This window comes from Pseudorca crassidens, chromosome 4 (genome assembly GCF_039906515.1).
Source record: "Pseudorca crassidens isolate mPseCra1 chromosome 4, mPseCra1.hap1, whole genome shotgun sequence".
Lineage (NCBI taxonomy): Eukaryota > Metazoa > Chordata > Mammalia > Artiodactyla > Delphinidae > Pseudorca > Pseudorca crassidens.
In genome coordinates, this window is record NC_090299.1 from 74,533,027 (window position 1) to 74,545,446 (window position 12,420).

Below are 12,420 nucleotides of genomic sequence, written 5' to 3' on the forward strand. Positions count from 1 at the left end.
ATCATTCATTTAAAATACTGCAGAGGTGCAACCATTCAGTGTTTGTTATGTGTCTTACTTGTTCATCACAAATTCCAGACTATTTTCTATGCACCACAGAAACCTAAAACATATACATACAGTGTATACCTTAGTTCAAATTCCATTTTTCTACATATCTCAGAAGTTTTATGTGCTACTGTAAAGGATCCATAACCACACAGAACTTAAATTAAGAGGAATTAAATAAGGGAAGAGTATGCTTTATCTACCCCAGTTCTCCTTTTACATGACTGACTGTGGTATATAAAAGACAGTTACAACATCTGCTCTAAACCATAAAATCTATGTCAAGAATTATATATTTCTACATATCTGTACTGTATTTCTTTCTATATAATGCCTATAAGTAAATGTAATAATAAATTGAAATATATATCAAAAATGGTGAAAAAATCACTTTGTACTTCATTAATAAGTTATACATAAAATTACATTCCAGAATCATTATGGATGTTTCTATATTCAGAAATTCTGTAAAAGGAATTATTACCTTACTACGGTGTGAGTACAAACAATGAACTCTGGTCTTGAATTCCACTGATGATAAGTGATATAATAATGAGTTTGAAGCCAAATCCACTGTTGTCCTTTGGTCAGGAACCTATAGTAACATGATTTGCCTTTCCCGTATTGCATTACTAAGAAGAAAAGAAATATGTTTTGATTCATATTATTAGATTTTTAGCCAAAGGTATCACCCACATTTATATCTATATATATAATTCTTCTTCTGGCTTTTCAATAACATATAGTACATCAATTATAAGAAAATGCTATTCTGTAGAGATAGCAATTAGCATACCTTCCACAGTGCCCAATTTACAGCCAGTTATTGCTGATCTTATACTTTTCACATACAATAAATTTCCAAATACTCAAGAATAAATTATTCACGTACTGACTTTCTCCTGCTAAGACATACTGAGGGCAACAGCAATAAGTAATCACACCTGCACTCCACCCACCCTCCCGGCCCCCACAAGTACAGCATCTTTGAGGCATTTAATTCTAAACCTTAACTAACCAAAATCAGAAAAATTTAATTATTTAAAGTAACTGACAATACAGTATTTCCCAAAACATTCTCTGTAGATTGTAAGTTTGGAAGCCTTTTAATGACATTAAGCAACAAATGGGTTTTGTGGTTAAATTAACTTGGGAAAATTTGTTAAACAGGTCTTCTCAAAGCCTTGAGTACACTAATACATGTCAAGATTCTGGTGGTGCGGAGATGGGGACTGATTATAAGCTGTTACCTAGTTTTCCTTGACCATAAAATTCATTTTTAATAGACTGGCATGCAACAAACCTTAGGAAATGCTGGACAGGAATCGCTTGCTCTCTCTATTAATGAGGAAACCAAGTTCTACATACTTCAAACTGCTTGTCCAAAATTACCCAGCTAGCTAATAGAGGTGTCAGATGTTTTTAATACATCATGGAGCTTAGTGCCCATTATCACGTGAAGTGAGGAATGTTTTTGTGAAGTGACTTTACTCTGAAAATCTTCCATATAGCTGAAGATATTATATAACATGCTTTATTTTCATAGAGAGAGGTTTATGAGACCGGCCTAAGACATTATGAAAGTATCTTAAATATCTAATTTAGAGGACACTCAAGAGGGAAGGATTTGGGGAGGAGGATCAGAGAAGCAAATAAAACCTATTAAAAACAAACTTCTGAAACAAGGAATGAATAGCACCTGATAAAGGGGTAGGGCTAGACTCTAATCCTGTCTGCCACCAATGAGTTATGGGCTTGTAAGTAAATTAGTTAGCCTTTCTGTGTCTCAGTTTACTCGTGGAGATAATAGTAGTATCTACTTTCTACAACTGTGATGATGAAAAATAGAGAATAATGTATGTAAATTGTTTAGAACAGGGCAAAAAATGCGATGATAATGTTCCTTCTGCTAATATAACAATGGCAGGTAACATTAATGAAGCACTCACTGTGAGTTTTCTAAAAGAGATTCTTTAAATGTGTCCCTACCTCCTGGGCCTGCATATCAAAATTTATGAAATAGTGTTCTAATATTTTGACATACTATTACAATTTTCAAACAAATCTACTTCTCTTACTCTAGATGTAGAGCTTATATACTTCAAAACAAGGTTTATTAGATGCCATATTATAAAACTGTACTACTATAGATTGAAATATGTAGAATGGGAAGAAGTTTAATTTAGACTTGATCTAGGATTCCTACTGGAATTAGTTATATATACAAAGAAAAAATTTCCAATATATCTCAAAAATACAAAAATGGTTCTAAGTTGGTATTTCACCACCTTCTATTAATATGATAGTTATTTACAGATTAAAAAGTTATTATCACCAGAAATATTAAAATCTACTTACAGTAGATACAGTAAATCTACTTACAGTGCTCATGACATTTTGCCAAATTTTCTAGGTCATCCACATGATAGTAATCATAGCCTGATGTTCCCAGAACTTCAAATGGCAAATATCCTATTATGGGTGGTGCCCTAAATTACATATAAAACAACCAATATTATGAATTTTTCCATAATAAAAAATACTCAACTAGAAATCAATTTTGGGAGGAACCTTTATTTTTTAAATAATGGATAATGAGTTTGAGCGCCCTGATGAGAAAAAGTTTGTCCTTGAAATCCATTAATTTCAAGAATTATAATATGATTATTATCTTTTTATAAAATTGAAAAATGGGAGTTACCTGTGATCTAGAAATAGAAACTTCCATTCTAAACTATGTCTAGATGTAAACTCTTCATTAGGTTCTTCAACAGTGCACATTTCCTACAAATAAATTAATAATTAAAATTTAGAAATACTTTTCAGTGTCCTTAGCACAGTCCCAAACATTGTTAGCTGTAAAAGTCATTCTTAGCTAACTTTTCCCTAAACATTTTTTTAATACATTTTTATTTTCTAGTACCAAGGAATATGGCAATAAATAGATGCAGGCTTCTGGGGGAGTATTTCTCACTCGACACGTTTCTCTATTCACTCACATGCCTAAAAACCCTAATTCTGAATTCAGATCTCTCTCCTGAATTAGAGTTCTGTATTTCTGTCTGAATGTTCCTGCACATCACAAACTCAACATGTCCTAAAATAAACGAACTGCTTTACTCCTCATACCCAGTTACACAATGTTCCATCTCATTAACAGAGGCATACCTGTGTTATGCCATTAAGTCTAGAAATCTGATAGTCACAATACACTCATTTTCACCTTTCATCATCTAAATGGCCACTACTAAATCCTTTCAATTTCACCTTCTAAGTTTTTAAGAAATCTGTTCGATCCCATCCAGCTTCAGGGTCTTAGTTTAGACTCCAGACCCTCGCCATCACTGGCTCACACTATTGCCAAAGTGTCTCCCCAAGCAAGTCTCCCTGTCCTTCAACTCCTCTTCTATTCTGGCCACAATTACCTTATAAATACTCCAATATGATTGTATAACTTCCCTGCTTAAAAACCTTAATGGTTGCTCATGCCATCAGGATAAAATCTACACTCTTCAGCAAGGAGAAACAAACAACAAAGAAAGAAGCACATTTCATTGCCGGCATCTGCTTACTTTTCTAACATCATCTCTCACCATCCCTATCCGCTCCTCCACACACAGTAACCCTAGACTCTAGTCATACTCAGCAATGTATTCCAACCTGCCTCTGTGTCCTTGAATAACCTTCTGTAGCACAGCGTAGTGATTAAGAGTTTGGGCTTTGAGAGAAAAAGAATTAGAATCAATCTCAGTTCTACTGCTTAATAGCTGTGACTTTGGGCAAGTAACTTAACTTCCCTAAGGCCACAGTTTCCTTATATATAAAATGGTGATCATACCAGCATTTTTAAGAATTAAATAACTCATGTAAAGTATACAGCATGTGGTAAGCACTCAATAAACATCTTAGCCACTGCTATTAAGATCAAAACAAGCAGAGCGAGACTGGTTCAAGATCCTCTAACTGCTAATTCGGTACTTTGTCCTATAATATGGTGTTTCCCTAAATTTAAAATCTTAGCCTGGCTTATTTCCAGCCACTTTCCAGTGATTGAAGTCTTTGATTTTCCCACTTCCCTACTAATCATCTGCTTCCTGGGCCCAGGATATAAAAATAAATTATTTAACTGAATTTCAAAACTGAAGAGGTACATGAAAGGCAATAAAAAGCAACTTGTGCATTTCAAAAATAAAATTTCAAAACCAATCTTTTAAATTTACCTAGATTTTTGGCTTTTCCCCTTTATTGTAGTTGTGAACCATACAAAAAAAGCATCTTAAAATTTTGCACAAAAGCAGGACAACGGTGATACATAACCACTGGTTAACTACAAAGGGTGTACATTTAAAAATTAGTTATGTAATTTAATGAGTGCTTTGATAACTCATTATTTGCTTCAAAAATATCATGATCATGTATATTTAATGTCTCATGGCCATTACCACTTCAATGTTTACAGGAAGTATCTGGAAACAACAAAAAATTACACAGATAATTCTCATAATATAAAGTGAAACCCCTTTGTGAAATAAAATTAGAAACATACCTTGATGAACTGAGGCGTAGCTAATCTGACAGTAGCTACAAAACAAACTCTATCTTCATAAGAAGGCTTGTGTGTGCGTTGTATTGTTCCTTCAAAACCATTGTGTGCTGAAGTGGATACTAAAACAATAAGGAAATAAGTATCAACAGTTACTCCAGGAAAATCTAGTTTTTACTGATATTCAAACATCTGTCCTTAAGAGCTTAAAAGAATACCAAGTGAAATTACATTGCAAAAGAAGCATTTTAACTTACCACTGTTTAAAGATTTGAAATTTCCTATAAATTTCACATATTCGTAAGTAGAAGGCTCCTTTGGGTCTATTGTTCCTCGAAGCATATGACAACAAAATTCTAACTGATTTTTTGCTGAAATAAGAGAAAAAATATGACATATTTGTGATTTATCATAATGAATGATATTTCACACAAAGTAAGATTATAACAGTTGTATAAGTCTACAATCATTATTTCCTTCAACAGAGGTCCTCAATGACATTTTGTTTAGTCCATAAAAGCAGTTTCTTTAGATGATCTCACCTTGTCCTTAATAAAGAAAACAGATCTTCTGATACAAGCCACTCCATGTTCCTCCATTTTTATTTGTCCTTCCTTCTCATTCTTCACTCTAATTTCAAAGAAAGGTTTTGCTTCCTATTCCAAAGTTAATACTTCTATGTCTACCTTGAACAGTCTTTCCTCTCTCCCTTCTCTAGGACCAGGGCCACACCACGGTATTCATTCCTTTAACATCCACACATGTTCTTTTGTGGTTCCTTACTTTCTACTTTTAAATTTGTTCAGGTCTTTCCATCGCAAACATACAAAGAGTTTTCCATGCTACTCTTTTTAGTAACACAGATCTCCTTTCTTTTCATTATGTGCTCTAGTTTCCATATGTTTACCTCCCTTAACTTTATGCATTGTGGCTTTTGCCCTCACACCTCTATAGAAACTCCTCTTCTAAAAATCACCCACGTCTGTATTAAGCTCAATGGTCTTTCCTCACTGTTTCTACCTCTTCTTAAAATTCACATGTTTTCATTCCCATAGTATGAAACTTACCTTCCTACCTTACTATTTCTATCTCTTCAGCTAATCAGTCTTCAAATTATGGGCATCACAAAAGTTCTTTTAACCACTGTGGCACCAGGGAAGCCCAAAAAGTTCTTTTGATTGTAATCTATTATCCTTTACAAACTTACCAGCATTGACAAACTTATTTACTCCTAAATCTCTCTCCCCAACTCTAACATTTTATATAAGACCAAGTCTCATATCACTATTTGATTTCAGAACATCTCTACCTGATTGTCCCATCAGTAACTGAAACTCAAAATATTTGAAAGTGAATTTATCCCCCTTTCTTCCTAAGCCAGCTGTCCTTCCCCTTCGTCCTATGTATGTATGCTTAACTCCTTAGTTAGAAATCATATCAATTTGGTCTCTTCTCGTCCTATCACCAGTTCCCAAACTAATCTGTCATAGGATGTGCTGTTCATTTCACCAAGGAAGCTCTCATGAGTCATTTTTTCCAGATGAGCATCCAGTACCACCAACTTAGTACAGATGTAAATTACCCTGTATCTAGGTAACTGCAAAAATGGACTCTCCATGCCTCCACACTCTTCCCACTCAGATTCACCCTTGCCTATTACTCTAAGACTAACATCACTTTCATTATTATTATTTCAGCACTCAAGGACTAATAACACCTCTCTTCACTCACAGCATCAAACACATACTCTTCTGTTATTATCATGAATGGGTTTATCATCAAACTCAACAGGTTCAAACTCTAACTACTCTCTTCCTAAAATCTTCCCCACGGATGATCCCTAGCTGTTTGGACACCTGTGCCTAACACCAAGTCCTACTGAGTTTATCCACTCAACAACTGAATGCGTGCTTTCCTCTCCATCCTTACTTCTACTGCTATCCTTTTAATCTCCATTCTAGTTATTTTTCAAAATTTTCCACCTGAGAGATTTCCTTTTCAGACCACAAAATCACCCAAATCCCCTTGCACTGGCTTCTCACTACGTTAAAAAATAAAAACCAAACTGTTTAGGATGAAACATTAGGCCCTATTTCCTTCTCTAGACACAAATCACATCACCTGTACTACCTCACCTTCATTATGGCCCAAATGGCATATTACAGAATCCTGAGTTTTCCAAGCAATTTACCCTCTGTTTTACATCTCGTTTACTCCTTTGACATGAAACATCCTTTTTTCATGTACAAAAAAAGAAATAACTTTTTTTGTGTATCAGTTCTTTAAGCAGGAGGTCTGAAAGTCATTTAATTAAGGCTTTTCTCTATTAAAAAGTATCCTTGGGGGGGCTTCCCTGGTGGCGCAGTGGTTGAGAGTCCGCCTGCCGATGCAGGGGACATGGGTTCGTGCCCCGGTCCGGGAAGATCCCACATGCCGTGGAGCGGCTGGGCCCGTGAGCCATGGCCACTGAGCCTGCGCGTCCAGAGCCTGTGCTCCACAACGGGAGAGGCCACAACAGTGAGAGGCCCCCGTACTGCAAAAAAAAAAAAAAAAAGTATTCTTGGGGACTTCCCTGGTGGTACAGTGGTTAAGAATCCACCTGCCAACACAGGGGACACGGGTTTAAGCCCTGGTCTGGGAAGATCCCACATGCCTCGGAGCAACTAAGCCCATGCACCACAACTACTGAGCCTCTGCTCTAGTGCCCACGAGCCACAACTACTGAGCCCACGTGCCATAACTACTGAGCCCGCGCGCCTAGAGCCTGTGTTCCGCAACAAGAGAAGCCACCACAATGAGAAGCCTGCACACTGCAACGAAGGGTAGCCCCCCGCTCACCACAACTAGAGGAAGCCCGTGAGCAGCAACAAAGACCCAACGCAGCCAAAAATAAATAAATAAATATATTTTTTAAGTATTCTTGCCTGATCTTGGAAACGGAAGCCTAAGGTCTGTATTCCTGCCAAAGGCTTTCGTTCAGTTCTCCAGACAATGCTGCCCTTGTGAAGGTCTCTAAAGCAGACTCCTCTTTTGTCCACCTCTTGCCATGGCCCAGGGTTCCATCTTTCTAATTTTTCTCTCCTTACTCTATATATTTACCTCAAGCAACATCATTCAATCCATGACTTCAAATACCGTTTACAGGCCTATAACTGGCCTCTACGTCATTATATCCAACCCAAATCTTTCTCCTAGGTGAAAGACTAGTCTCTTGGTCAATGTCATAGGAACTTGATTTTTAAACAATTATAAATAGGCTTCAAATCGATTCTCCTGGTCTCCAGTTTTTCTTCTTCTCAACTCCTTCTGACAGGCTATCTTATCAAAGATGTATGTTCACACATACTTACACGTGTGTGTGTGTGTGTGTGTCTGTATGTGTATCTCAATTCTTGAACGGTTAGTGTTCTACAGAATTTGAAGATTTAAAATATAAAGAACCTTTAAAATGATTCACATCAGTATTACTGGAAAAGTCAAAACTTAAAAATCATGGAAAAAGTAGCAAAAGAAGACATCTAATCACTAATGGCCAAATGTAGTGCTGTAATGATTTCAGATTTTACACAGGATGATTTATGCAAGAAAATGAGGTATTCTGGTCAAATTAACTTGTCCAGTGAATCTAGGAGAAAAGTCAGATTATACCATGGTATTTTACACTTATTAAAGGCAGGGACTACTTTTCCCTATTCTTGGCACTTTTATGGTATAGCACACAAATGTCTGGCACACTAGACATATCCAATAAATTACTGTTTAATTCTGTTTAATTAATAAAGCAAACAATTTCCTTTATTAAATCATTTTTTTAAATATAGAAGTCTTGCCCGATAGTTTCAGTGTTCAATTGGTTAGTGATGGTGAAAATGAGCTGTTTCATTTTCTCTCATTAAACACAGTAAGATTTTATATAAAAATTAGAAAGAATATACTGCAAGTTCCATTTTTGTGTAAAATACAGTTTTATGGCATACTATAACAAAAAGATAAGATTTCAATGTATTCTGGAAGAGTTCAGACTTCTAATATGGTCATAATTCCATCATATGTTAGTATTTAAAAAGGATCTAACAGGGTATTTGTAATGATGCCATGTGTTAATTTGGTTAAACATACCTGGGTTTGTCACAAAATTACAAAAGTAAAGGATAACACAACCAAATCTGCTTAACTTTTTGCTTAAGAACTACTACTTACATTTTAAATATTCAGGGGTTAATGAATCACTTTCCAGCAGATGCGTAGAGAGTATTTTATAAACTTCTGAATGTTCCCCCTCTGGGATAAAATTAAATATACTTTGATCCACAAGATCTGACTGAAAAAGAAATTTTTAAAAGTTAAATAATTATAGTGATTCAAGAGACATTTATTTTTAAAGTACATAATCACTCTTAATACATCAGATGAGCACATGGTTAATGTTTAATTATCTGTGAAAACTGACAAATGTCATGTTACAGAGCACAACTCAAAAAACAAGACTGAGAAGGTGAAAGAGGTTAACATGACCTCATTGCCTCTGAGACTAGTGTCATCAGATTCATGATCAATATGACCTTTGAAAGTCTGATAAGTTATTTGCAAAGGTGAGTTTCAAATTTGAACATGTAAAATATAACAGGACTAAGAAAGTTGATTAGAAGAATCTCAGGCTACCAGATGTAGCCTTACCATACATCCCAAACTCTGGTAAGTTATGGTGGTGTACACTACAATAAAGGACCACAGGAGTGGCCACAGGCTACATGAAGAGGAGACTTGACTTTAAGTGTCATTTCAGTTGTCCAATGTGTCCTTTCTTTTTTATTTCATCTTTTCCAGCCATCTATCCTGTATCAAATTGTCAAAAAGCCATGCTTTAAGATAACCACCCTCTTCCCCCAAAAAAGGCAAGTTATGTGCTGAGCATTATAATCCTTGCTAAAATATGGCTTTAATCAACAAGCAACAGGTGGCCTACAATGTGCCATGGCTGTGGAATCAAAAGTGAATAGGACAGTGCCCGTCCGTACGAACCATCGACAACAAAACTTTAGTGACTTCACATTTCCTGCCAAATCCCATGCAGTCTACTTGGCTTCTCTACATTTCCAAACTGCCCTGTGGAATCCTGGGGTTACTGAAGTGGTATCTCCAAGACTATGGAGGTAGGCATGGAGGGCAAGGGAAGTGAAAAGGAGTTGTGAAAGCGGGCTAAGGGTTCCACTAAGAAATTTCACTTTTATTTTGTATTTCAAACACTGTAAAGATTGTTAAAAACAAAACAAACTTCAAACAGTAACAAAAAACAGCCACTGGGGATGGTAAGAGGTGGGAAAAGGGGTGTTTACCACTCTTGTACAAGCCATACATTTACACTCTGCCTTCTGTATCTTCTCTAGCCTTCAAGGTCCACCTCATGAAGTGGAGTACCTTTCCCCTCTCTCACCACATGTTTGTACCCTTCCATCTTGCAAAGACAAGTTCAAATTATTTCCTTCAATAATATGTCCCTTAACTGCATAATCCACAGTAAAAATAATAAAGTTCCTTTAGTAATTACTACTCATATCCTTCATTTCCCATCAAAAATATTTAATTATATTTTAATCTCTATGTCCTACCGCTCTGTGGGTGAATTAAAGGGCCCTATCTCTTACACCTTTATCTCCTATCCTTCAAATCAAGATACAATAACACTGAGCTTTGCACATATCGGTTATTAGTGCAGTAAATTATTTTGAATTAAGGAGTTACTTGATAAGCCTTAAGGGGTAACCACACCAAAAATATATCTGCATTTTAACAAGGAATTTTTCTGAATGTCTGAAAAGTCTCTAGAACAGAAGGAATAAACAAAAAATTAAGGCATGAACAACAAAAAAGCCTAGAAAATTGCCTTTTATTCATAAAATAAAGTATTAAAATATAGGCATTGACATTAATATAAAAAATAGTCTTGACAGAAAAATAAGATACCTATTTGTAGAACCAAAACTCATTTTGGAGATGATTAGTTTCCTACAATTATTTACTTTTACTGACATTTCTTTCACTATTTCAGTAAATTATGATCTAACCTTTGTCACCCTTGCTTTTTTATCTATAAATCTACAGGCTGTCTCATATGCATAGAGAAAATACATGATTATCTAGTATACAGAGTGGTGTGATCACAAGCACTACTTCTCCACCATTCTGCTTCCCCAGACACTCGATAAACTGAAGTATCAGACTTAGTTGGCAACTAACTGATGTGTGATTTTCCATTAACCATTACACTTCCAATCTCTAAATGAAGTTGACCATACTTGATGTTGCCATACCATCCACTCAGTTCCCAAGCACAATTCAAAGGAAAGAGAAGGAAGTGACAGCTATCTGGATCCTTCTGTGTGCCTCAATTATTTTCATGAAGAAGAAATGTAAATCCTGCTGATTGCCATATGATATAAATCAATAGGCTGTTTTCTTTACATTAGGTCAATGCAACCGTTCGGTGGAAATTATTAACTCTCATCAATTATCTTTTCCTCAGCGAGAAAACTGACAAATACCTGCTATAGAGAGTAGCTGCTCAAAAGGGACTGAAAGCTCCTCCAAAAAATGTCAGGTATATGTTGGATATAACATATTTTTAAACAACTATGCTCCTTATGTACAGGCGTAAGGAACAGAGATTCTGGCGCTATCAAGTAAGCTTTATTTGCTTATTTCAAATATTTGTTTTCTTATTAAAAGTATTTACTCACCAATAATCATATAACTATTGAAAAAAATTCCAAATTGTTACTTCTGCATACTGCATCTACACCAAAGATGGTACTGACTTTCTTAGCACATTCTTGTGTTTATAATTCAAAATTACCAAGTTAAGAAGAGTAGAAAATGAAATGCTCATACAGTATCTTAATGGTGGCACTTTTAGTCCTGGACTCTGTTAGGCTGTAACATGGTGAATCTTCCTTCCTATATTACGTGGTAACAAATTTAATATACTCTCTTCTCAGGAACACATTTAAGCAAGTATGAGGAAAACAATCTTAAACTGTAAAATTTTACAAATTTTAAGCTCCTGGTAAAGAGACCCAACTTTATGTCTTGGCACTTCCACTAAATTGTACAATTAAGTCCAATTTCTCTGGGTTTCATGTATGCTTCTAACAAACATAAAGGGGCTGGGCTAAGGACGTCTAAAATCCCTTCTGGCATGGAGGTGGTATGACCCCATAATTTTGTTGTAGAAAGCCACACCAGGAAAAAAAAAATTCATAAATTTCCTTTCCTGATTATTAGCCACAAATAGGTTAAAATGTACCTAAATTAATTTCATAAGTATGACATGACAAAGTTAAAAAAATTTTTGCAGGACCTATAGAATCAGTCTTGCAATTTTACAGTCAAATTTAAATTTAAAAATGTTGTTACACTGACCATTGATTAAGATGGCAAATTTTAATTTCTCAACAGAACTGAATTATAAACACTAAAGTCTATATTTAGAGATTTGCTAATGTTTCTCCCCCTCTGGGCAAGAGCCAAAATTCTGTTTTAGACAAAAAGGTATGCATGTTCAAATACAAAGAAAGGCACACCATTGTTTTAAACCTTTTGTTTAGCATCTGTTACAGTTTAATTATTAATGGCAAGCCAAAACAGAAAATCACATACTTTTTTCCTTACTGTGTTTGATCCTAAACAAGTATTACTTCATTTCCTCAAAACACACTTGTGTTTTTGTTTTCAAACCTTCAAATAACATACAACATTGTCAGTGATGTGAAGGAAAGTATCCACCGTAACTGGAGAGCGGTAAAAAAAAAAAAACACAAAAACTGTTTTAA

At 35.4% G+C, this 12,420-nt stretch overlaps 1 protein-coding gene across 25 annotated transcripts in view; it reads right to left on the reverse strand.

Moving 5' to 3' along the window:
• CLOCK (clock circadian regulator) overlaps window positions 1–12,420 on the reverse strand; it is a 135,344-nt gene that overhangs the window by 31,490 nt on the left and 91,434 nt on the right. For all 25 annotated transcript variants that reach the window (XM_067736054.1, XM_067736052.1, XM_067736040.1 and 22 more), the window contains 6 exons: window positions 8,792–8,912; window positions 4,849–4,962; window positions 4,595–4,713; window positions 2,750–2,832; window positions 2,431–2,537; window positions 533–680 (listed from right to left, as the gene is read on the reverse strand). In XM_067736054.1, coding sequence (XP_067592155.1) covers window positions 533–680; window positions 2,431–2,537; window positions 2,750–2,832; window positions 4,595–4,713; window positions 4,849–4,962; window positions 8,792–8,912 — 692 coding nt within the window. The remainder of the gene's footprint in view (window positions 1–532; window positions 681–2,430; window positions 2,538–2,749; window positions 2,833–4,594; window positions 4,714–4,848; window positions 4,963–8,791; window positions 8,913–12,420) is intronic.